Source organism: Cydia pomonella, chromosome 24 (assembly GCF_033807575.1).
Source record: "Cydia pomonella isolate Wapato2018A chromosome 24, ilCydPomo1, whole genome shotgun sequence".
NCBI classification, from domain to species: Eukaryota; Metazoa; Arthropoda; class Insecta; order Lepidoptera; family Tortricidae; genus Cydia; species Cydia pomonella.
In genome coordinates this window covers 9,300,252-9,327,250 of record NC_084726.1, presented here as the reverse complement: position 1 = coordinate 9,327,250, position 26,999 = coordinate 9,300,252, and the positions used below count along the sequence as shown (strand labels likewise).

At 35.6% G+C, this 26,999-nt stretch overlaps 3 protein-coding genes and 2 long non-coding RNA genes across 5 annotated transcripts in view; 2 read left to right on the top strand and 3 right to left on the bottom strand.

Moving 5' to 3' along the window:
* Positions 1 to 1,672, bottom strand: part of LOC133531215 (neutral alpha-glucosidase AB) — a 37,154-nt gene extending 35,482 nt beyond the window's left edge. Inside the window, exons 1-2 of the mRNA XM_061869353.1 lie at positions 1,462 to 1,672; positions 1,114 to 1,348 (exon numbers count right to left, since the gene is read on the bottom strand). Of these exons, the coding sequence (XP_061725337.1) occupies positions 1,114 to 1,347 (234 nt within the window). The 5' untranslated portion in view covers position 1,348; positions 1,462 to 1,672. The remainder of the gene's footprint in view (positions 1 to 1,113; positions 1,349 to 1,461) is intronic.
* Positions 1,673 to 2,415: 743 nt separating this feature from the next.
* On the top strand, positions 2,416 to 5,807 carry LOC133531213 (macro domain-containing protein PG1779-like). The gene is made up of 4 exons (XM_061869351.1): positions 2,416 to 2,817; positions 3,540 to 3,632; positions 4,686 to 4,761; positions 4,889 to 5,807. The coding sequence occupies exons 1-4, from the start codon at positions 2,440 to 2,442 to the stop codon at positions 5,215 to 5,217; spliced, it is 876 nt and encodes a 291-aa protein (XP_061725335.1). The 5' UTR covers positions 2,416 to 2,439; the 3' UTR covers positions 5,218 to 5,807.
* On the bottom strand, positions 2,880 to 3,605 carry LOC133531216 (uncharacterized). Its single transcript, XR_009801504.1, has 2 exons — positions 3,483 to 3,605; positions 2,880 to 3,271 (listed from the first exon to the last, which is right to left on the bottom strand). It is a non-coding gene; the product is annotated as an uncharacterized LOC133531216 (long non-coding RNA).
* A 1,507-nt stretch (positions 5,808 to 7,314) lies between the features above and the next one.
* LOC133531100 (uncharacterized) lies at positions 7,315 to 9,405 on the bottom strand. The gene is made up of 3 exons (XR_009801451.1): positions 9,002 to 9,405; positions 8,557 to 8,731; positions 7,315 to 8,073 (listed from the first exon to the last, which is right to left on the bottom strand). It is a non-coding gene; the product is annotated as an uncharacterized LOC133531100 (long non-coding RNA).
* A 334-nt stretch (positions 9,406 to 9,739) lies between these two features.
* Positions 9,740 to 26,524, top strand: LOC133531165 (uncharacterized). The gene is made up of 11 exons (XM_061869297.1): positions 9,740 to 9,878; positions 10,280 to 10,515; positions 11,319 to 12,642; positions 13,617 to 13,798; positions 15,635 to 15,847; positions 16,921 to 18,141; positions 19,174 to 19,491; positions 20,316 to 20,627; positions 22,130 to 22,314; positions 24,652 to 24,777; positions 25,201 to 26,524. The coding sequence occupies exons 1-11, from the start codon at positions 9,857 to 9,859 to the stop codon at positions 25,472 to 25,474; spliced, it is 4,413 nt and encodes a 1,470-aa protein (XP_061725281.1). The 5' UTR covers positions 9,740 to 9,856; the 3' UTR covers positions 25,475 to 26,524.
* Positions 26,525 to 26,999: the final 475 nt, after the last annotated feature.

Sequence of the window (26,999 nt, the reverse complement as noted above, 5' to 3'; positions counted from 1 at the left end):
CTATAAGATGGGCCCCCACAAATTATTATTAATTTTATTTAGTTTTAGACAGGCAGCATGAATTTCAATTTCAATTTATTTATTTACTTTTAATACAATTTTAACTTTGCAGCATGTTGTTCGTAAGCGTACGAAATAATTCCTCCATACTAGTAAAAACTGTATGACTGCAGGATGCACTACCTCTCCCTGGATGGGTTTTGGTGTGGTAGTGCTAATAAAATTAATGAAATAATTGGTACATTCAATAGAATGTTACCATAATTGGCATTTACAAAGAGGTAATAATATTTATAGTTTATTTTTTAATTTTTACTTTAAGACCAAATTTTACTATACATTATTTAATATTTATCATTCAAAAAAACAAAAAGAGATAATAATATTTGGTGATTCCCAATATTGGTATGGTTTTGCAAATTTAATAATAAATTGAAAACATACCCTGAGACTGGCTTTAGCTCTGAGTAATCCCCTATTTCTATAATCTCAGAAATTCTTACGGTCAGAGAGTCCTTATGGCAAACGACAATGTGGTACCTTTTCCTTGAGAATGACACACATGGCATGTCTCTACCCTCTGGACATAGATGAATAATTTGGTCCATCCTAAGAGAGCTACTAGCGGTCAGGTTGAGCTGGAGCGAGGCCAGAAGGCGAGCTGAAGATAGGAAGCGGAAGGCGTGGCGGGAGCTTGTGAAGGCCCTTTGCACCTGTGGGGTGCTTTAGGACAACAACATATAGAATAATTCTGTAGTAATGTCAAGGAATGCATTGATTTTTGCAAGCACAAATACTGATAGAGGTATTTATACTAGTTTTTAAACAATCTCCATTTTTTAAGAACCAGCAAAAATCACCACGCCATTTTTTTTAATACTACGTCGTTGGCAAACAAGCATATGGCCCGCCTGATAGTAAGCAGTTACCATAGCCTATGGATGCCTCCAATACCAGATATATTACAATGCGCATCGCCAACCCTATAAAAACTTATACACTCCTTGTTTTAAGACCCCCCACACTGTAGCCCCTCAGGAAAACGGATAAAAATCATAAGCAATTTGAGCTTTTAACGAATTTAAAATGTCTAATGAATAAAACATTACATACCAGTATAATCCTCTTTTCAGTTTCCGTGTCCACAGTATTGACTTCCGCAGTCAGCACATTTCCATGGACTATAACGGTGTCCAAGTTCAGCGAATACTGAGACTTCTCAGGCTTGAAAGATCGCAAACGTTTACAGAAACCTGATTGCTCGCACGTCTTAAAATTGTTCCTGTCCACGGCCAAAGAGCCGGTGAACACCAGCGAAAACACCAGAAGAGGCCCGAGAGTCTTCATTCTGAAATAACACCACAAAAACCTGACGTGGTTATTTGTTAAACGCTCACAAAGGCCGGTGTCACTGACCAACACCTGACTTCAAGGACTGTAACGTGATATTATAAGGTTTACCTAGCGGATTTACTGCACAGCGCACTTATGAATTTGTGATAAGCACCCCTGAATACTTTAAAATGCGATCATTGCCGGAAGCACGTCGTTAATTCAATAAATTTAATATTTTTTGATAGCCCCGCACGCTAGAATTACGTGGAGAAAACTCGTTGTTTGACAAGTACGATGTTGCCAGCTTGATATGAAATTCACCCTAGTATTTTTTTAAGCCTGAATTTCTTATCAAACCTATTATTGTCCAAAATAAACCTTTTTTTATGTTCTTAATAGCTTTCACTTTTCATTTAATTCAGGAAAACCGATGGCGCTGGCTACATATCATGATCTTGACAGTATGAAAGTGTCTTTGAAATTTTATCCTATTTTGAAAATGGTATTTTGAGAAGCAATGTAAAGTTAATTAGATTGAGACATGAAATAAATAGCTTTACCGAGCAGATGGGGAATTTTTATCTCTTGGCAATACCACTGAACTCCAGTTAATTTTTTAATTATCAATAAGTTCTAAACTATTCCTTTTTTATTTGTTTTAAAATTTAATAAAATATATTAGTATTAAAAATTATAACGAAGCATTAACTTTTCATTTTTTTAACAGGTTTTGAGTTATAAGTAGAGTCAATTTGTTAAAGACCGGATTTTACTCTGTCAATGTCACTGCAAATGATTCCGAAGAATTCCTAAAAAAATACCACCATACGAAATACTTTTGTTTGATGATTTTACGTCATGTCACTGCAAATGATTCCGAAGAATTCCTATAAAATACCACCATACGAAATACTTTTGTTTGTTGTTTATACGCTTCCATATGTTTAAAAATGTTTAATAAAATCACATAAGTTTAACTAAGAGTTAAGTTGTGTTTTTTAAACAAAGGCATAATTTTGCTGGGAATTATTATATGGCATTATTCTTTAATTATCGTATCTGAACGTCTTTTCCCCGTTAACTGTCATTACTGTCACAGTTAGAATGTTATCACCGGCATATCGCTCTTTATTTTGCAGGATTCCGAACCCACGTAAAGTTTTATCATTCGTCCAAATTCTACAACATCGTTCCGCTTCCTTTAAAAACATGACGTCGCCAGCAAAGTGGAAAGTCGAGAAAACCAGAATTTTAAACATGCAGTTAGACGAAAAAAGAAAACTTTATGCATCGCCAGACTACGTAACTCTCGAGAGTGTTTTCCCTTGGGATGACTGTATTAGAACGCAAAAGGGTCTCGAGTCCAAGAAGCATAATCTGGAAGACTTGGAAGTATTTAAAAGTGCCAGAATTGACAATGAGAAGAACATGGAACTGATCAGAAAGGTCTCAATTTTCAAAGGGGATATTACGAAACTTGAAGTGGGTACCTTCTGTATTCTTTGTTCTTATGGTTTTTTGTCAATAAAACTCTTGGCTCCTACCAATGAGTTTCTCGAAACCCTCGAAAAAAAACAACGTGTGAAAACCTATAAATTGCTTATCACTATAAGGACTAGTTTTCTCTCAAGGTTGTAAGGTCAGATGTCAATCGCCGAATAGATAATAATACTTCATACAAAAGTTTCACTATTTAATACAACCAATGTTTATTGTCCCCAACACCAAATAAACACCAGTCATTATTTTAATTCCTTGAAGTAGATGTGATATTGGGTCAGTAGTGACACTCAAAGTTTGATTCTAAATAAAACAGCTATAGGCTGTTTTTTGACTGGTAAATTTCGATTCGGAATGGGAATCAATTGATTAACACTTTCAGTGCAAAAAACCTGCAGGTCGGGTTCATTTTGTATTGGAAATGGGATGCTTGGCACTGAAAGAGAAATATGTAATAGTAAGCTAAGAGTACTCACTCCATACAACTGGTTATTAGCCCGAAAGCTTGACATAATGAAGGCATGACAACTAAGGGAACTAAGGGAGGAGCGGGCAGGTGGTGTGAATACCAAGTTTTACACCCTAATCACATCTATCAAGCTTGTGGGCTAATAACCTGTTGTATGGAGTGAGCACTCTAAACTTACTAATTTGTCTATGGTTTCCCAAGAGTCAAGCCATTGATTTTTTAACTATTTTTTCAGGTTGATGCTATAGTGAATGCGGCTAATTCTCTTCTAAAAGCTGGTGGTGGTGTTGATGGAGCCATACATAGGGCTGCTGGACCACTATTACAGGTATTGGAATAGTTTCATCCTTTTGTTCTAAACTGAAATTGTATGCTTTTACAAAATTACACATAAGTACACATCAACATATTGGCTATCTGCATGCTAAGGTTTAAGCTTGGAGGCTATTTATTTAACTGATGATATCTGTTAAGGCAACAAAAATTTGGGCTGATGAAAAGTCAGATTTTGTTTTCCTCCATGAGTTTTCATTCTAAGCATTCTAACTATAACATAGTGGCACATGGTAGTCGTAGCTGCAGTGTTGCCATATCAAGAAATCTGCTTCCAACCCTCATTTTCTTGGATAAAAAATAAGTGTCAGTTAATGGTTCCTGTCAATCACTGGTATCTCTATGTTACTTAGTTCCTCTATCCTGCATTTTATTATTTTTTATTATTATTAAAGCCTTTATTATACGAACTGTTGGCAGTCTATTTAACAATTCCTTATTATATTAACAATTCCTATGAACATGTTCGTAAGGTCTTTTGACCTAGGCCTCTTCCGAATCGTCTTTTCTATTATATTTAGGTATTTGTCCAGCATTTTCTTCCATTTTTGTCTATCTATTGCCATTTCTTTCCAGTTTTTTCCTATTGTTTCTATGAGGTCTTTTTCCCATCTTGTTTTTGGTTTGCCCTTTTTTCTTTTGCCAACTTTTGGATTCCAATTCGTAGCTATTTTTGTCCATCTGTTATTTTTCATTCTGGCTATGTGCCCTGCCCAATTGTATTTTTGCTTCAAAATATGTACTGCTGTGTCTCTAAATTTAGTTCTCCTTCTTATCTCTATGTTTCTAACTCTGTTAGATAACTTTATGTTAAGGACACTTCTCTCTATTATCCTGCATTTTAGACATGCATTAATGCAGAATCCACTGACATGAGGATTTGATGTCAAAGATATTTCTTGTGAAGTCTATATTATTATAAGTTCAGAGCCCATCTGTGGACTGTGAGAGGTTTTTTGAAGCATTTGGGTAAAACCTTAACATTTTAATAGGGTTATTCTGTCAATCTACTTTATTTAACATAATAATTTGTAATGTAATTTTACAGCAAGAATGCAACACCCTGGGAGGCTGCCCTACCGGCCAGGCCAAGGTCACTGGAGGCTATAACTTGCCGGCTAAATGTAAGTGCTGCAAATGGTTAACCAACCATTGCAACTGCACCAGCAGGTTAATTTAATTAAACGGGCATGAGATTTGATGGCTTGAAGCTTGTACCAAAAATGAAATTTTTGTCTAAAACTTTTACAGATGTCATCCACACAGTGGGCCCTCAAAACGGCTCGGCACCAGACCTTCAATCCTGCTACGAGAAATGCCTTTCCTACGTAAAGGAATACGATTTAAAGTCCATCGCCTTCCCCTGCATCTCAACTGGCATCTACGGCTTCCCTAACCGTCTAGCTGCCCACATTGCTTTGAAAACTGCGAGAAAGTTTCTTGAACAGAATCCACAGATGAACCGGATCATTTTCTGCACTTTCCTGCCGATAGATGTGGATATATATGAGACATTGATGCAGATGTATTTTCCTATGTACGAACGAAAATATAATGATGGGGCCAGTGTGACTGAATAAGGAACAAAAAAGAACTGAAAATTACAAGCCAGGACTCAATACTTTTGGAATCGTAGGCCGTAGGGCAGCTGAAAATATACACCCATCTCTTTCTTTGAGATCATAGTGTTAGTACCTAACATACGCAAGATAGAGATAAATAATTTTAAACCTGCACTCTTTTCCCCAGAGTACCGCTCACATTAAAGAAACGCACACAAACAAGGGAGAAACATCTTTAGTGTGTGATGCATCTATCAGAATATTCAGAATACTTTAGATGTTATGTGGACGTAGGTGCCGTGGAATTAAACATATATTTCTATGGGATAATATAATGGTATAGTCGTTTCATATTAATAATTACATTTTATATCTTAACTGCTATCAACGATCTGATACATAGTGTTGTTGGTTTTTTAGGGCATATTATTACGATTGTTTGGATTTTCATATCAACAATTGCTTTGGCAGTTTGGCACTTTATATGAGAAAGTTTTTTACTGTAGTCGCGTGTTTTACTAGTTTTCTATTTTTCAGATTGGTGTAACCATCTCATTTTTTCGCGGACATATTGTCTTTTTATAAATGTAATAAAATGTTAAAACGTCTCTTTGGCATTTTAATTGGATCAGTAGGGTTAGGATGGTCGGCTCTTTATCATTTGTGACCATGCCTGTCACTTTCTAACAAGTGGGTAAGTGCGAAAGTGACGGGCATAGTGACAAGCGATAAAAATGGATTGGATATGTAGACCCAGACAGATACAAAGTCCGTTACATAGTAATTCTTTTCCCCACATAATGCCTCGTAAGCGTCAGTAGCCGCTCCTTGATAGTGGTTTGAGGAATGATAAATCTGGAGACTGGAGTTGCAGGCGTTAGTAGGTAGGAGGGACTGGCTCACCAGCAAGCTAACCGTAATTGATAATCAAAGAAATTGGAACTCTATATACAGTTGTTACATTTCAATCATTTCATATTTAAATGACATTGCAATAGTTATTGGCGACACTGAAAGTTCCTGGCTACAAAGTGAACGAAGTATCGAATCACCAACCAAGGTCTCCTTGCCCTCCTTGATCTTAAGCCTGGTTGGCAATTGCGTAAAAAGAAGCCATTAGCGTCAGACCAAGATAACTCTGCAGCGATGTTTATAGCACGGACGTGCAAGGGTTATTTAAACGTCATAATTTCATGTGTGTGCTGTAAAAATCGCTGCAGAGTTATCTTGATCTTACTCTGTCTCTTGTCTTTAGGGATGCATGCATATTGGCAGTTCAGTATTATTGGGCAGCATTTAGCGGATGAGTGTAGCAGTGTTGTCACATACAATTTTGCCGAAATGGTAGAACAGGGTGCAAAAATAGGTAGAAATGGGTGGAATTTAAAATGAGAAATAGGAAGATCTACCACTCAATAGAAGTACATTTTTATGATTAAAAATGTTTTTAATTATTTATAAGTTTTTAATATTGTGACATTAGTACACATGTTCATTAAAGAAATTGAAACATAAGTTAGGATTTCCATTGTTTGTAGGTAATAAACCTGCTTGTATAATCTGTTTCTTTGGAAAGTTTTCATTAAATCGAATCTAAATTCGGTAGAAATTAGGTAATGTTCTGTCACATGTATTGAGAATTGCTTACAATTGTACCATTTTGAAAAATAGGTAGATTTCAGGCCGAAGGAGGTAGATAGGTAGAACACAGGTAAAATAGGTAGATCTACCAAAAAGTAGGTAGATGTGACAACACTGGAGTGTAGGTCGACCATAGACATACAATATAACTAGACAAGAAGTCGAGCGACCAGGGGTAAGAGAAAGACATATATGACGTCATCAAGACATCATAATATGGGGTTACCATGGTCGCAAAAAATTACCCTAAAATGAAATAGGAAAATGATGCAACAAGTACTTAAATTACGTAATGAGTGAGTCGCCATTTTGACTCCCTAACTTGCGAAGTATCACAAGAGAAATAACGAACATAATCGCAACTAGTAGTCGGTTTATTTGTTTTTGTAGTAATTTGTAAGTAAGCCTTACTTACCAATATGAAGTTTTGAGTTGATATAAGATTAGGTGATTGTTGGAATAAAAAGGATAAACTATCAAAAGAGGTAATTTCTTTATTCAAAACTTATATTATTATAACTGTACTTACTAGAAATAATAATTAAATGTGTCGTTCTCAAGTAAAAGGTACCACATAGTCGCTTACCATAAGGATACAATTTGCTTGCTCTCTATACGAATAACCTGTAAGAGCGTCCTTATGATAAGCGACAATGCGGTACCTTTTACTTGAGAACAACACAAATAAATTGAATTTTTGAAAAAATTTATTGATTGAAAGGTGTATGACACGTATGCAGATTCTCATTGGCTCATCAATATTACTAAAAACGTAAGATACTCATCTTCCGAGCAGGTAATCCTACCGATAGTTGAACCGGTGACACTCGGTGGTTTTGCCTTGAGCAGAGTGTTCATTTTTTAATACCTAGGACATATAATTATTAAAAATCTAAAGGACGATGCGGATATTGAAAAGGAACACAGCGCACTGACATTTATAGCTATAATATTGATTCGCAGTATATGATTTTAAGTTGACATGGTCATTTACATTAAAACTGTTACTTAAAACCGAATATTTATGTTTAAATAAAAAATCTTACGTGTTGCGCGTTGTACATATTGTGGGGGTCAAGAAAACTTTATTTACACATACACTTGTAACCTGTGGATCAATTATATGAAGTTCAATAATAGCTTCAGAATGCTGTTGAGACTGCCACGACGACGACGTGCACGAATGGACGATTTCCATGACATGATGAAGAAAAGAATTTTCTCTCTCCTCTCCTGCGGGGCAATTAATCAATTTGAATAAATACATTATTTTAGAGTTTAATACTCATATAATCCGTAATCCCATGTACCAAGCCTCCAAGAAACAATTTAAAAATTTAAGTCTGTGGTCTTATATAGGGTTATTCCTGCTAGTTACCACCAAGTTGTTACTAGTGGTAACTACTAGGAACTTTTGTCCACCTTTTACCACAGGTAGTTACACTAATTTTATTCCCACCTTTTACCACTGGTAACTACTGGGAAATAAAATTCCCACTGGTAATAGGTAGGATTTTTAATTCCTAGAAATTACCCCCAATAATTTGTTAGAGTTTAATACCATTAAAACCCGTAGACGACCCGTGTACAAAGAACCCAAATAAATACTTCAAAACACTGTGAGACCTATGTTAAGATGTACCAACTCTAATAGTGTATAGTGTAACGGGTTATTCCCACTAGTTACTATTACTTATTTAATAACAGCCAACTTACGTGTATGAACAAGGTTGGAAAAGAAAACTTTTCGATGAAAGTTCGTTTGCCCAGTTTGCGGACACAATGTTGTTCAAAATGTTTGGAACAAATACGCGAGTATTTGTGAGGCATCCAATTTGATTTTCCAGTTCCCGCAATCCATTCTTTAACAATTTCATCCTCCGTCGGAGAGCTGGAAATATTAAATAGCTTGAAACTCCCGAAATATGGGGTAATTGCAGGGGACTTTCTTTTCTATTTGTTTGCAACCCTAAATAAAATACTACTGAATTTGACTGGTTTACATAACCAAACTTTCTGTTTTATTTTTAGCAATAATTTACTGATATCTCCTATTTTATCAAGTTTTTCATAATCCAAGTAATGATGTAACTCAGTAACTTGGTTCCTGTGAGATTTGAGAAAGAAATACATGATCAAAATACGAAAAACTTGTACTTACGCATGAAATGTTACACCCGCTTATTTTCGCAAGTTATTGCTTTTGTAGGCAACCACTGAACACCCCACCATGTTAATTGTACGTAAAAACTTCTTACACCTCCATTAAATACTTAATAAACACAATCATTCACTTTATAAAACTTCTACAATAAGAAAACCACGTTGTTTACTAGCACTCTTGACAATATGATTGACAGTTTAATGTATGGCATCTTGCGGGATTTTGTCTCTTTCACTCTTATAAATTTCTGTATATCGCCATCACCCTCCTTCCTAAGCTGCCATAACCCGACCATGAAAAAAAACCCGGTCGGTGATAAAGACAAAGCATTGCACTATTTTCTCTTTCCTCTTATAGGAATCGCAATAAGACTATCTTTCTCTATCAAAGAGTGTCAGGCCCTTGAGGTCGACCAACCAAGCCATAAAAAAAAGAATGCAGCTCGCCCGGCTTAATTCTACCAGCGCTCTTTTAATTTTTAAGTATAGCAACATTTAAGTCTATTGTCAATTTGACAGTGAAAGCGTTTTAATCCTGCTATAGAAAATAACTAAATAAAGATATTTTCGGTAATTAAAAATATTAAAATTTTTTAGTTTTACTTTATTTTAATTTTAAATAATTACAACACATCAATTTAAGTTTATAAATATAAATAACGTGCTTGAACAATGTTCACATTCACAGCTGGCCAATCTCGCTCAAAGCAACTTCGAAACGCTTATAATAACAAGTGCACGTGTGACAATCGCATACTCTCATAGTTTAAATTATACTTTTTTCGTATATTGAGCACTATATCACTAACATCAAGCAATGTTTTATAATATATAGTGTAGAACCACAATAAAAATGGCACTGAATCCTTTAAACGGTAAGTTTTAATATAAAACTATGACTTAAAAAAGTCACAATGTGGGATTGTTTTAACCCCAAATGTATTTTGTAGTTTAGCCAATATTATTCCATTAATTTATTTATTTATATCACTTCTATGATTTTATATAAATCTAAACAATATAATATTATAGTAGCAACCTAAATAAGTTGTTTTATGTTATTTCGGCACAACACTACATTTCTAATGTTTCAACCAGTTCTTCATGATTGTTTTGTATCTGAGACTGAAACTCAATATAAACTTGCTTTATATATCACGTATTTCAGAACAGAAAGATAGATATATAATAGTTTAGTCATCACACATTTAAATATACATCATGTACATAATATCTATTACTATACATATATGTAAAATACATTTTATTTTTTCAGAATTAAAACGGCGCTTGGAAGATAAAACAATAGTCCTACCAAAACGTCTCTGTCTGGCGCGAAATGTCATCCACTCCCCACACTTCCCTGCTGGTCCAAAGGAGAGAGTCGTTGCAGAATGGCTCGATGGAATAACAAAGCAGAATGGACTCTCTGGAGGGGAGCTAAGGAATATTCTAGGCTGGATCAGTATTGGTGATGATTTGAGTGGCGATTTGAAAACTACACTAATACAGGTATACTATTATAGAACAATAACTGTTTCAGTGGCATGTGTTGTTTTAGAGTTATTGGAATTTTGATTTTATTTCAATTAAACGAATTTGAAATAGATGACATAATCGGTCGGGAGTCAACGGCCTGCCACTCCAAGGGATAAAATAAATAAAAATAAATATCTATATACTAAAATATCTAATATAATATCTGCATTGGGCTAGCATGGGGACTATAGCCCGAGCCCTCTCGCACATGAGAGGAGGCCTGTGCCCAGCAGTGGGACGTATATAGGCTGAATTATTATTATTATTATTATATACTACAATGTAATTTAATAAAATTTTGTTTATTGAAACAAAGGCGTAATTTTTGCAGTAGTTAATGGCTTATGATTAAAATAAGGGAAAACACAAAAAAGAATAGTCTATTTTAAAAGGAATGATTATAAATAGGTGCCATAGGTGGTTAGTATAGGTGACCAGCAGGGAGAAAAGAGATTTATTTGAAATGTCACAGATTCCATTTCTCTTACACATAAAAACTTTAAACTACATAGTAGAAAAAAAATGGGGTGTTTTATTAAGACTAGCCGACCAAACATTCTCTTCTTAAAGTCAAAGGTCTACACCTTGTTATTGGCAGAATCCATAGCAAGGAGTAAAAGCCATTTATGGAAAGAAAAGCTGATTTGAATGGTAACAAAACTATTTTTTTGATGGTATTTTTGTGTTATTTCCAATTACTTAATTAATTAATAGGTCTACTATTTTACTTAACCAATAATAACCTATTATTTGTAATACTATATTTTATATTACAGATTGTGTCAGATTATGTTAAAAACAGCACATTAACACTTGAGGATATCCATTCAATTCTCAACTTCTTGGAAAATGAAAAACTTGCCAAACAAGTTACAGAAAATATTGATGAAAACCTATTTGTATCCATTGCATTACTGCGATTATTAAGAAACACTGTTATCAAAGATGTAAATAAAGTTAATATTCTTACAACAAGAATTCTAACTCACCTCACAAAACACTATAAAGAGTCAAAGAAGAAACTTGAATTTATAATAAAACTATTAGATGGAGAAAACTTAGAAACAATATTCAGTTTACTAGATACTGAAAATCGTAATTTGGTTATAGAGTTATGTCAGAACATCCTTTTTCCAATGAATAAAAAAACTTTCTTCATCAGCTTCTTACAGACTTTAGTAAGAAAAGATAATATTGATGAATTGATTGCGGAAAAAGGAGACAATATTCAGTCAGTGTTGAAAATAATGAATACATTCTTCGAGTTCCCAAAAGGCCGCACTTCAAAAGACTTCAATTTCTTATGTAATTTTGTTGATGTTTTTGTGTCATGCTTTAAAGGAGAACATCAGCTTATATTTGCTTTATATATAATTACTACTTCATCTTTGAACATGACGCAAAAGTATTTAAATCCTAACATGATTTTATCTTCAATTGTATTTGAAGAAAATGATGACAAAATTAAAAGGAATATTTTTCTTAAGTTCCTTGATATTTTACTAAAAAACGAAGTTGATATCAGTGTCAGATTGACAGATACTTTTGGTGAGAAGATATCTAAAGTTGAGATTAAAAAGAACTTTACTGGATTTCTCCAAAGCATTATGATGGGGCTCTTGAAACTAGAAGGAAAGCCTGATAAAACTACAATGAATATAATAAATGTAGCATTGCAATTGGATCCAATATTAATTGAACAAAAGTTAGACACAATCCTGCCACCAATTATGGCTGCTAAGAAAAATAATTCAAGCACTATGGAAACATACACCTCCATGGTAAAATGCCTTCTACACACCTTATTTAAACTTAGCAGAGGCACTTTATTCATCACGCAAATACTACCAAATGTAAAACTTATTTTAGAAGCTTGCAACCCAGAGCAATTTGAATTGATACAAAAATCAAAAGAAGATGATTCAGAGAAGATCAAAAGTAAGATAATCACAAGCAATGATATCATACCACAAGAATGTGTGGAAATGTATGGAAGATGGACTTCAGAGTTAATGTTTAGGCAAAACAGTGAACTACTGGTGACTTTACACAAAGATTTCCAAGTACACTGCCTTATGATGTTGGAAGAAGGTTATGTCAGTAAGTATTAAAAACTATTTCCTCCTTTTAACACATTCCTGGCATATGTTTGGCCATGGAAACTAGGTTTTAAAGGTAGTGGTACATTTGTCTTTTAATTCAGTAAAAATGCGTTCTTATTGTGATTTTTGTGAAGTAAATGAATGAAATCTTTGTCATGTAGATTTGCTGGTTTCTATTTTTTTTACCTAGTTTTAATAGCTGGAGAGTAGTAGTTTTAATGTCTACCACATTTAAGAGTTTAGGTATTTGAGGCAAGCTATAAATTTGTCTGATACTTCTTCTAACATACCCTAACTCCGAACTGCAGACCTAGCTGCTGGGTAACGAGGCTAAATCAACCCTTATATTTTTAGAGTTTTTTTTATGAACAACATATGTTCTTGAGTCAATTTATAATCTATTATAAGTTAAAATAAAATATGTAGTGTAATGAAAATATGGCAGATCATTTGGTCGGGTCTTTAACCTTGCCAGACTCGCGCTAAATTATTTTGCAATGTGCGGCGGGCCCACACAGAGTGAGTGAGCGAGCGTGCACGTATGTGCGAGGCAATTTCCTCGCGCACAAAACGGCTAGTGTAGACGTGCCTCGGCCGAGGCACTGACCGGTTTGTGCGCGAGAACATTGCCTCGCGCGTATTAATGAGTGCGTCCTGTGTGTTTGCTGTCATGCTACAGTCAGCGTCAAATGCTTTGTAGCAGTCAAAGTGGCCAAATAGTTTGGTACACCGTACTAAATATATGGTGTACCGAACTATTTGGCTACTTTGGTTGCTACAAAGTATTTGACGCTGACTGTACCATTATGTGAAATTGTGAATGCAGCAAAACAAGTGAAGCCAAGTATGGTTCTTTTTTAGTTCCGTTTTAATTTTTACTGTTTACTTTTGATATATTTGAACTGTAGTATTGATTATTCCTATCAACAGACATTAATCGTAACTAAAAAAAACCTATACTTTTTCTTCAAGGTCCCTCGATCATAACTCTGGCTGAAGTCCTGGCGGCCATTTTGTGCAGCTTTTTCGAGAACAGCAAGATGGCAGACCACACGGTCCCGCGCCACATCGCGGAGGAGTTCTGGAACACATTTGGAAACTTCGAGAATGAATGCTTGAAGAAGTTGGGAGAGTGTGTACTGAAACTAAATTATGTGAGTGATACTTTCCTTCTGAATCATAAATCTATCCAGAGTCCTGGCAGCCATTTTGTGCAGCATTTTGAACAACAAGATGTCGGACCTCACGAAATGTCCAATACAATACATACATACGTGTTCTTGGCAGTGAATATGTGTTGCTGGCTGGCTGGGATGCCAGAGACTTCCTGTTTTCTTTCCTCCAAGGCATAAAATAGTGTGTGCGTGTGCTCTATGGGGCAGCGACTGTTTATAGGCGTTCATTATTAAAGTTTTCGATTCAGGTCGCGAGGTGGCAGGCCCTCCAATGCGCACGGTCAAAGATTATGTACAAAAATTGAGGTGTAAAGAAGGCATGATGTAAGTGTGCTTCACGCTTTTCTTAAATACTGCTTAGTGTTTTTTTATACATAATATAAATATAATATAAATATTATAGAACATTATTACACAAATTGTCTAAGTCCCACAGTAAGCTCAATAAGGCCTGTGTTGAGGATACTTAGACAACGATATATATAATATATAAATATTTATAAATACTTAAATACATAGAAAACACTCGGGAACAAATATCCATGCTCATCACACGAATAAATGCCCTTACCAGGATTTGAACCCGGGACCATCAGCTTCGTAGGCAGGGTCACTACCCACTAGGCCAAACCGGTCGTTAAAAGAAGTGTCTTATCAAATTATAAAGTAACAACCAAAACTCAGTAATTGCAAAAAAATGAAAAATCAACCTTGTTTTGGTACTAGTAGGGTTCAATATGGGTCTGAACTTGTGTTGGTTGTCAAGTGACGAAATATTCTTTTTAATCTCTCCTAATCGGAAAGTTCACCTTTCATAGGCTGATAGCCGGTTTGAAAACTACATTTCCCTGCCTAGGGTGGAAAGTATTTTTTTAATTTGTACTTCGAACAGCTATATACCTATGCCATATTATTCAGTTAAAAGCTCTTATATTAGCTTCCGCATTTTCATACCAAGTATTATCGAAATTAAATGTCAATTGCATTGCATTATTAAGAAAACACACTAGTTACTTGTATTTAATATTTAAATGTATAAAATAAACATAAATATTTGTTAATAAATGAATATAAATCACGATGAATGTTTAAAGTATTATCATTACATTACATTCATTCATTCATTCAGTTTCACTGTTTTTAACAAATTGAGATCTGATTGTCTATGGTTTTAGATTTTTTCCAAGCAAAATGTAAAGGGCGCCAATTCCTGCAGTCATAACTCATAACCTACATTTCTTGTTTGTTAACCTACTTTCCTCATAGTTGAAATGTAAAGTAGAGTGTTTAATTTGGGTAAAAGTAACCATATTACCCTCGAACTAACTACTAACGCCAAAATCGTCTCTGATTTTTTTTTACTACGTCGGTGGCAAACAAGCATACGGCCCGCCTGATGGTAAGCAGTCTCCATAGCCTATGTACGCCTGCAACTCCAGAGCAGTTATATGTGCGTTTCCGACACTAACAACCCTCCCTCCCCTAGTTGAGCTCTGGCGACCTTACTCACTGGCAGGAACACAACACTATGAGTAGGATCTAGTGTTATTTGGCTGCGGTTTTCTGTAAGGTGGAGGTACTTCCCCAGTTGGGCTCTGCTCTAGATCTGGAATGACATCCGCTGTGCCGTGCCCTACCACACAAAGCGAGATGACATTCACAATACCCATACCTTTCTTGTGGACGTAGTTTAAGGACGTACCCGGGTCAACGGGTACAACTCATCAACAACAGTACCAACTACAAAACAATAGCTTCCACCACTGGTTAACATTTAACAATCTACTATTAAATCAATATTTTATCTCATTTCAGAATCCCAATTTAGCTAACGCATTTTTAAAGCTTTGCGTAAGCTTCTCCAGACTGAAACTGATTAATTTAAAATATGGCAACATTAAAGTGGACATGCAGGCTGGCAACACCAGTGCAGTTATCGACTTTAGCCCGATACTGCCGTGTTTGAAGACGAAACAATGGGTAACGCTGGCTGGTAAGGTTCAGGAGGAGGATTCAAGGTTGCAATTGGTGAGTTATTTTCAGTGATCGGAACTATGGGAGTAAAACTATAACAAAATTTGTTAAGCGGACATAAAATAGTGCATACAGCCCTAAAAATATTCATGTCCATAGGGATAGGAATAGTATAGTACTTACAGCCATAAAAATATTTACATTCATAGATATTCGAATATGTTTAAGGCTATAAGCACTCTTTTTACGTCCGCTTGATAAGTTTTGTTAAAGTTTTACTCCCATAGTTCCGATCACTGGTTATTTTGTTTAATGGGCTTTGCATTTAGTATAGCTTTTCGATCGCTTATAGAGGTCGCTGAAGATAGGAAGGTAGACACACACACTGTGGTTTACTAAATTTTGATTTTTGTGAGAGGATTAGACTGGGAACCTAAAACTAAAAAAAAAATATGCGTTGTCTAAACTAAACATCACTTGTTCTAGGAATAAAAAAACAAAAACAAGTTATAGAGTTTGACCAGAGATAATTAAATTTATAAATAGTGTAGACTTCCATAGAAAATAATACTCCCTGTAATCAACATGTCGCTTTACCACCAGATGGCGTTGTTTCGTGAAATTTATAACATTCTATTTTTCAAGTGTCATATCTGGAAAGTTATTTGAGGCTTTCCACCAGAGAAGGGTACTTATGCACATATGAAGCATAAGGACCCTTCTGTGATTGAAAGCCACATTTAAGATTACACACATGCAGTAAGCAATAAAACTTCGTACAATGAAACTATTGACTACTATTATTATAATCGTGTTGTTATTTGAAATATTCAATTTGCATTTGAATTTGACGACCGGTCTGGCCTAGTGGGTAGTGACCCTGCCTATGAAGCCGATGGTCCCAGGTTCAAATCCTGGTAAGGGCATTTATTCGTGTGATGAGCATGGATATTTGTTCCTGAGTCATGGGTGTTTTCTATGTATTTAAGTATTCATAAATATTTATATATTATATATAATATATCGTTGTCTAAGTACCCTCAACACAAGCCTTATTGAGCTTACTGTGGGACTTAGTCAATTTGTGTAATAATGTCCTATAATATTTATTTATTTAATTATTTCAGGATCACCTAGTAGCCAACAAAATCCTAGCAGTGGAGTTACTAAAAACAAACCCAAATATAAAAACAGAGTCGGAAATAGAAGACAAATCACACTTAATAAAGCAACTTACCAGTTCGGATTGCTTAAAAGATGACAGTTATTTTAACAAAATTGTAATGACGAACATAGAAAGGGGACACGCAAAACAACTGGCAAAATACTTAGTGAAATTATATTTAAGTAATATCGAAATAGATATATTTAAACGTAGTTCCGTGATAAATAATAGACCATTGCTAAATGCTCTGGTGTTGGAGACATTGAAAAATATAAGTAAATGTCTAGAAAACGCAGATGAATTGACAAAAGCTTTGAGTAAATCAGAGTTTGATTTGACATTATTTTTAAAAGACATTGATGTGAAAGAGTATTTTAACAAATTATCTGTAACCGAAGAAAGTGAAGTAGCTGGATATTTGGAAATATTGAAGCAATTGCAGATCTACTATTTGGAAGAAAAATATCAATTGGCAGCGATTTTTTTAATGTTAGCAGTGAAGAAAAGTGTTAGTAAAAAATTGAAACGCAATATTGATCATATTTTGCAAAGTATTTACGAATTAACCCCAAAGAATCCGGACTTATACAAAATATTCCCAGTGAATTTCTTGTTTTCTTTCACAACATTAGATTCACGAGAAGATTCACAACAAGACATAACATTAATAGAATTAATGACACTTAAAATAAAAACGTCCAATAACCTGCTTCTGATCAAAAGCACATTAGAAACTGGAGTGAAAAAAGTTAAAACCGACAGCGAAATTGTCAAAAGCATAGTCAAAATACTTCTCAAAAAACAAAAAAGCAAAAACAACTCAACTGAGTATTTCTGCGATCCAGTATTCCAAATAAGCTGTATAATTTTACCGATTATAGCTAAAGAGAAACGAGCTATTACTACAAGCGCTTACAGATCTATATTAGCCGATTTGCAAGAAAAAATACACAAGACTATGCTGGATGCGTTTAAAAAAATAGATTTTAGTGAAACTAGATCGTTTAGTCAAGATACTGGCAACATTGAAGACTCGGTAGTTTCTGACAATATAATGGCGGCACTGAATGCGATGGAGGCATATTCCCTCACATTGTCGAAGTATTGTGAAACAAATGATGCTGCGGAAAGTAAGAATTTGGACTTCCTTTGGTCCGGATTGAATTTCTTCATAGAAAATGCTGTAAGTACTTTATAACCATTATCATATACAAACGAATTATAGTAGAAGGACGTGTTGTGGATTGGGGATCATCCATTAATTACGTCACACGAATGTAAGCTGTCGTATAGGTATTTCGCGGTAATGTCATCTCGCTTTGTGTGGTAGGGCACAGCCAGTGGATGTCATTCCAGATCTAGAGCAGAGTCCAACTGGGGAAGTACCTCCACCTTACAGAAAACAGCAGCCAAATAACACTAGACCCTACTCATAGTGTTGTGTTCCTGCCGGTGAGTAAGGTTGCCAGAGCTCAACGAGGGGGGGCGGGTTTAGGGTCGGCAACGCGCATGTAGCTCCTCTGGAGTTGCAGGCGTACATAGGCTACGAAGACTGCTTACCATCAGGCGGGCCGTGTGCTTGTTTGCCACCGACGTAGTATAAAAAAAAAAAAAATGGTAACTAGACTGTCATGTAATAGCCGAAATATATCTATTAGACATATAGACATAGAAAATTTTTATTCAACATCACATGAAATGGCAGAGTTAACAGACAGTGACATTTAATACAAATAAGCCTTAAATTCAAACTTAAAAACTAAGCAATTGAGTTGTATATATGAGGGAGAAATATTCATGAGTGTTAAAAAGGAGCTTGCCTCAGCATAGTGTTGCAGTGTATTTACTACAACGCTGGTTTTCAGGCAGACCCTTGATATATTATCCCTTACTCGCTATTATTACTAAATTATTATTTTGCTTAGATTGAAATCTTCTCTGCTGCTGCTTTAGGTACAGAATGCCATCCTGTCCACTATTAGTATTATTTAGTATTTTGTGCAACAAAGTGCAATAAATGATCATAAGGTAAGTATCAGACCTTCATAAGGAATCGATCAGTACTACACAATGGTATGGTTACGATATATGTTTTGTGACTCATAACGCCATCTAGTAATACCAATTAGTAACTCTTCATGACTTAAGAATAAGTTGAATAAGTTTTCTGTCGCAATAGTAACAATTATATTCATGTATTAATTCTCATTTTCAGATACAAGCGATCCAAAACCCAGACTCCAAAGCACCACACATCGAATCATCTATACACCTACTAAACGTATCACTGCGTTACATGAAGAAACTCGAAACCCACGACATTTTCAAAGACAAGGATGGTTTGTTTTTAAAAATATGGCGCAGCATAAAAAACAGATTGCTTATGGCTTATGATAAAACACAAAAGAAGAGAATTAGTGATAGTTGCTTGGAACATATAAGTACTTCTTTGAAGTTTGTATTGGAGTTGTCGTCTATTGAGTGCTTTACTAAGCAGTTTGTTGGTGATTTAGGCAGTTTGGCAACTCTGAAGGTAATTTTATTTGTGAAGTTAGTAATGACAATATCTACAAAGTACCTAATTGTCTCTGGATTGTCTATGCGCGATGTACGTGGTGATGGAACTAACAGCGATCGATGTTTTATACTATTTGAAACTATCAATTAATTTTAAATATTTTTAGTGATATAGTGATCAAAATTAGTTGTTTTTCAACTATCAATTAACTAATTTCTTCCATAGCCGCAAGGCGGACGCCACTATCACGCACATAGCTCATAATAGATATCCAAAAATAATAAAGAAATATCAATACAACTGTACTAAATGTGACAGATTATACAATATAAATAAATATGACGACCGGTCTGGCCTAGTGGGTAGTGATCCTGCCTATGAAGCTGATGGTCCCGGGTTCAAATCCTGGTAAGAGCATATATTTCTGTGATGAACACGGATATTTTTGTTTCTGAGTCATGGGTGTTTTGTATTTAAGTATTTATAATTATATATATCGTTGTCTAGGTACCTATAACACAAGCCTTATTGAGCTTACTGTGGGACTTAGTCAATTTGTGTAATAATGTCCTATAATATATATGTATATATAATTTTATTTATTATATATAGGGACATTCTTACACAAATTGACTAAGTCCCACGGTAAGCCAAGAAGGCTTGTGTTGTGGGGACTCAGACAACAATGTATACAACAACAAATATCTGTGTTCATCGCAGAAATAAATGCCCTTACCAGGATTTGAATCCAGGACCATTGGCTTTATAGGCAGGGTCACTACCCACTAGGCTAGACCGGTCTTCAATAGTATCATTCAAACCACTTTCTACCTCTTCAGGATCTACAATCTCTAAAAGATGAAACTACAGCGAACACAGTCTTAACCTCTCACAAAGTATCGAAATACTTGACCACACAATGTCTCAAAGCCAACATAACGGGCCCAAAATGTGCCGCCTTGTCCAAACAAACGTACAACACATGTAAAACATTAAGGTCCTGGCTTAAAGATAATTATGAGTATGGTTTGGAAGTGAAAGGAGAGAGGATAGTGGTTGAGGAGAAGGAAGTGATAGTGGGAGACGTTGTTTGTGATGTGTTGAGGAGTGGTTTGGAGGTGCTGTCGGAAATCGTTTTGGGTGCAAGGAGGGTAAGTAAAATTCATGCTAAATGAGTCGTTCTTGTTCAATATGTTTTTTTACAACTCAAGAGGATTTCACACAAAAAATAAAATTAGTAATAAACATACTTAGGTTACTTACTTAGGTTGTCTGGAAGAGATCACTCTTTAGCGATAAGACCGCCTGTTGTTACCTGGTTCTATTTTTCTTTAAAATTTATTTGTAGTTTTACATGTATGTAAAATGTATAATTGTTGGTGCAACAAAGAATATTTACTTACATACTTACTTAACAATTAATATTATTTATTTTAACCGAAAATTTGATGTTCAAGGTGAGTGGTACCTATGACTGAGTAAAGTATAATGTTGCTTAAGACTCCACTCAACTCAGTTTTTCAGACCCTATTCATTAAGTCGAAACTTGATTCCTTACCGAAACCTAAGTAATTTGTAAAGACTTGAGCCTTTTAACGAGAACTCTCAAATTATGTACAAAAGTTTTCTGAAAGGCATTGTCTCCACATTAAATTCATGGGTTACGCACAAATCGTTAAAAAACCGGCCAAGTGCAAGTCGGACTCGCGCACAAAGGGTTCCGTACCATTATTTATAAAAACGGCAAAAAAATATGTTTGTTGTATGGGAGCCCTCCTTAAATATTTATTTTATTCTGTTTTTAGTATTTGTTGTTATAGCGGCAACAGAAATACATCATCTGTGAAAATTTCAACTATCACGGTTCATGAGATACAGCATGGTGACAGACTGATGGACGGACAGCGAAGTCTCAGTAATAGGGTTCCGTTTGACCCTTTGGGTACGGAACCCTAAAAATGACAATCGTCCTTTGTGTTGCTCATAGATAAAACATATATTTTTTGACAAAGTCTTTATTTAAAGACTCGAGTCTTTCTTAAATCGCACTTAAAAAACTCAATAAAGGACTCTACTCGCGGGTTCTTACCAACTCTAGTATAGTAGCAATATAAACATATGTCCGTCTTCACTACTACTACTACTACACAAGTTCTAAAACAGTCACATTATTCTATTTTTTTTTGGGTACGTAACTAATAACGTGTATTATTATTATTGAGCCACACAAAGGGCAAAATGACATCGTATTTCTTCGTCAGCAATTTCACTTTGCTACACATGCTTTCTGAAGGCAAGTGCATTTTTTTTATACCACGTCGATGGCAATCAAACATACGGCCCGCCTAAGCCCGGCACGGTAAGCAGTCACTGTAGCCTATGGACGCATGCAACTCCAGAGTCGTTACATGCGCGTTGCCGACTCTTTATAAATCTGTACACTCCTTTTTTGAAGAACCCCATACTGTAGCCCCTCGGGAAAACCTTGAGTTAGTTTCAAACAATACCGGAAACACTATAGGTGTGCCTATAATATTTCAAGAGTTCCTTCAATATCTCATCTTTCCCGTTAGATCCTGATCTATTTTGATGCGAATACTCTACAATAGACAATGATTAATGTTTTTTAAACTATCTATTTATACAATTCTAGATAATCCTCGACTACAAGTTCCTAGACTCGATCTTCGAGCTCCTCCACCAGATACACGGCATTCTGTGCTGTAACAAGCGCGTAAGGTGCACAGTGGCCTGGCCGGCGTTCTTTACGCTGTACGACGGGTCGACGGCCGTGTTGAACAGTTTGCTCGTGTCCAGGGAGGAGATATTGGAAGACAGGTGAGGACATTATGGGAAACAAGCATACGGGAAGTATGCAACTGCAGGGGTGTCTTCAGAGCATATACACTTCTCGTGTGAAGTACCAAATCACACTAGACCCCACTCATAGTGTTGTGTTCCTGCCAGTCAGTAAGGTTGCCAGAGCTCAACGAGGGTGCGTAATGTTAGGGTCGGCAACGCAGGAGTTACAGGCGTCCATAGGCTAAGGTGGAGGCCTACCATTAGGCGAGACATATGCGTGTTTGCCACCGACGTAGTTTAGAAAATTATCCCATACTGTAATCTCTAGAAAAAACCTCGACTCGAATTTCAATATATTTTCCAGAAACATTTCAATCCATTTAACTAAATAATTTTATGGAATTCAACTAGTGTCTATAGCGTCTATGGCGTCCGATAGTATCCCTATTGTAAGTTTTGGCTTGACTAAGTCTGAAGGGTTTGACAAAGCTCGACCAACCCCTAACTCACTATATGTTTATGTTTGTTAAGGTTGTAAACCTCAAAGTACAGATGTCGCTAGTGACGTTGTCACAGTTGCAATGGTTAAATTCGCGGTGAATGACGGATGGTCAGCTGGCGCAATTGGTAACGCATTGGACCGGCAATCCAAAGATGTGCGTTAGAGTCCCACGTTAACCAGAGTTGATCATCGTTGATTTTTTCATTGTGATTGACATCTGTATGTACAGTTTATGGATTGTAATATGGTACGTTCCACAATAATCAGAGATCGGACAAATTTGCGTCATTGCTCGCAATAATGTGGACATGACTCCAAAATTAATCAAATATGTAATCATTTAATTAATTTCTTACTTGACTTAAATTTTAATTCCTAGTCAATAAATACAAAAGTTTGTTAAAGTATAGATTTATTAAAGAAAATAATCAGTATTTTTTCCAAATTTTCTGCAGTCAGTCTATTTCTTTTTACATCAAAAATATACTTAAGTGCTGAAAAACTCCGCTCGCACTCCACTGATGTTAATGGGGCAAACTTAAGTAGTTTTATAGGAATATTATTATTCCAGTATAATTCAGGGTTTATTTTCTGTTCTTTGTTTAGTTTATCCCGATTTTGAGGTTATCGCCCACAACTTAGAACAGAAAATAAACTCTGAATTATACTGGAATAATAATATTCCTATAAAACTACTTAAGTTTGCCCCATTAACATCAGTGGAGTGCGAGCGGAGTTTTTCAGCACTTAAGTATATTTTTGATGTAAAAAGAAATAGACTGACTGCAGAAAATTTGGAAAAAATACTGATTATTTTCTTTGATAAATCTATACTTTAACAAACTTTTGTATTTATTGACTAGGAATTAAAATTTAAGTCAAGTAAGAAATTAATTAAATGATTACATATTTGATTAATTTTGGAGTCATGTCCACATTATTGCGAGCAATGACGCAAATTTGTCCGATCTCTGATTATTGTGGAACGTACCATATTACAATCCATAAACTGTACATACAGATGTCAATCACAATGAAAAAATCAACGATGATCAACTCTGGTTAACGTGGGACTCTAACGCACATCTTTGGATTGCCGGTCCAATGCGTTACCAATTGCGCCAGCTGACCATCCGTCATTCACCGCGAATTTAACCATTGCAACTGTGACAACGTCACTAGCGACATCTGTACTTTGAGGTTTACAACCTTAACAAACATAAACATATAGTGAGTTAGAGGTTGGTCGAGCTTTGTCAAACCCTTCAGACTTAGTCAAGCCAAAACTTACAATAGGGATACTATCGGACGCCATAGACGCTATAGACACTAGTTGAATTCCATAAAATTATTTAGTTAAATGGATTGAAATGTTTCTGGAAAATATATTGAAATTCGAGTCGAGGTTTTCTAAGTTGTGGGCGATAACCTCAAAATCGGGATAAACTAAACAAAGAACAGAAAATAAACTCTGAATTATACTGGAATAATAATATTCCTATAAAACTACTTAAGTTTGCCCCATTAACATCAGTGGAGTGCGAGCGGAGTTTTTCAGCACTTAAGTATATTTTTGATGTAAAAAGAAATAGACTGACTGCAGAAAATTTGGAAAAAATACTGATTATTTTCTTTAATAAATCTATACTTTAACAAAGTTTTGTATTTATTGACTAGGAATTAAAATTTAAGTCAATTAAGAAATTAATTAAATGATTACATATTTGATTAATTTTGGAGTCATGTCCATATTATTGCGAGCAATGACGCAAATTTATCCGATCTCTGACAATAATAAAGGAAAAAAATGTTTACATTCACTATATATTTCCTCCAAAAGTTTTAAATAACGTTCAGGCTAATAATTTCAGATGGCCGTGCTACATGCAGTGCTACAGGGCGCTTGTGTTTTCCCTGTGCGAGCGATCTTCCTCGCAAGTGAAATTGGACAAAGCTACAGAAGATCGGCTCGCTGAGGCAGCACATTCTATTGAAAAGTAAGAATTATTGTGTTCAAGTATAAATATATAATAGAATTATTATACTGAAATATCTCAGATAAATAATTCTAGCAGCCACAGTGTTTATGGAAAAGACTGATACAGAAAAAAACAATACTTCAGTACTCATTATTAAATCATAGTAGGTTTTTAGTTCGTGTCATCCACGATGACGCACAGATTTGTCAAATCTAACCTTTAATAACATGATAATATCAGTCAAGGCACGCGTTTGTCGTGAATACACGATTTATAATTCAAAGTTGCTTGAAAATTTTTTTTTTTATAAATCAATGCTGCTTCAAAAAAATTTCTTTATCATTCAAAGTTCCTTGAATTTTTTTTTTATAAATCAATGTTGCTTGAAAAAAAAATTCTTTATCATTCAGTTGCTTGAAAAAATTTTTTTTTTCATTTCAGATTAACCCAATCCATCTGCAAGCGAAAAACCCACATATCCCGCCTCGCAACCTACACCGTAGCCGACATCTCCTCCTGGCTGGAACGCACGGCCCCTTGCAAGATGGTCCGCCAACATCTAGAGAACTCCGTAGTACTGTTCATACAGGCGTCCGATAGTACGCACGCTATGGCGTTCTTGAGGAGGGCATTAGCGGGCTCGCCAGGGCAGATGACTATGACTAACTTGTATACTATGTATAAGAGGTATCATAAGTATACAGGCAATGCCTAATAAAAAACTAGATAACTTCGTAGTACTGTTCATACAGGCGTCCGATATTACGCACGCTATGGCGTTCTTGAGGAGGGCGTTTGCTGGCTCGCCGGGGTAGATGACTATGACTAACTTGTATACTATGTATAAGAGGTATCATAAATATGTGGGCAATGCCTAATAAACAACTAGAGAACTCCTTATCACTGTTCATTCAGGCGTATGACTAATTTGTATACTATGTAGTATTATAGAGACCGTGCGCGTTGGAGGGTCTGCCATCTTGTGACCTGAATCGGAACCATAAACATGTACACGTCACGTGTTTTCTTGTGCATAGTAAGTGCTGCCATCTTGTGGGCTACATCGGAACAATAAACATCACATTTACTCCTTGCGCCAAAAATCTGACGGCTCCTGTGCTGCCTCCTACAGTTCATGCACGCTCCCTATAAATATGTGGGCAATGCCTGTCCATACAGGCGTCTGATATCTTGACTTGAACTTAAAATACGCAATTTTAGTTTTGATCGAACTCGTCGATTATTTATTTTTTATCAAAACAAAAAAAAACAAGCGTGATATTCGCGATCACGCTTACTCTCAGTGAGAGTGAGACAAGAACGGGGGGAGAGTGAGACGGGGCCTTAATAAGAGAAACCTATCAAATGATAATATTAAACATATACATGTGTCAGTAGGCCTAGCACATGATTGGCGCGACAGTAACTCGCGGCGAGATAGACTACCCATCTTTTCCTAACTATGTTAATTAAAGAAGGACGGGATACTGTCGCGCCAATTATGTGCTAGACCGGCTGGTGATTTATTTGACTTCTGATTTATAATCGATGTAATTGCAAAACAATTTAGACCTTTATTTTACCTCTTATGTTTGCACAACTGAATTCATTGTAAAAAGGAAAAAAAAAAATCGTATGCATTAATTATAGGAAATGAAATAATGGAAGACATCTGTATGTATTAAGCTACTAAGTTTCAAAATTCATTGATTTCCTGTGGAAGTTGTTATTGGTTGGATGAATAAAGATGTTTATTTATATTAAATTTCTATTTATTTCTTTTTTTACAAGTATTTATTTAACTTTCCCTGTTAGTATGTATGTTAGTTAGTGTAGATCAAATCTTGCAAGTTAAATTCGACCCACTTCCAGGTGTTCGACGAAGCTGAAAATCTGCAATATTTTGGTACCTTCGAGCTGATCTGATGATGGAAACAAAAGGTGGGCATAGGAACTCAGTGATATAACAATGCAACCTAATTGTATTTGGGTTTGTTATTATTGTCTTGATGAAATGATTTTTTTGACAAAGAAGCTTATTTTATTATTTATTTCTTAGAGCACGTCGGGGAGGCAGCTACCTGTTAGAAAGAGAGGCTGGTATTATAGAATCTCGCTGAAACTGTAAGTGGAGGTCCGCCAATGTTTGGCTAATTTGGCTTTTATTATCTAATTGGCTCTCTCCTCTACCGCTCGAATAGGCAAGAGGAACAGAGAGGGAAGAAGACTGACTGGCCAGT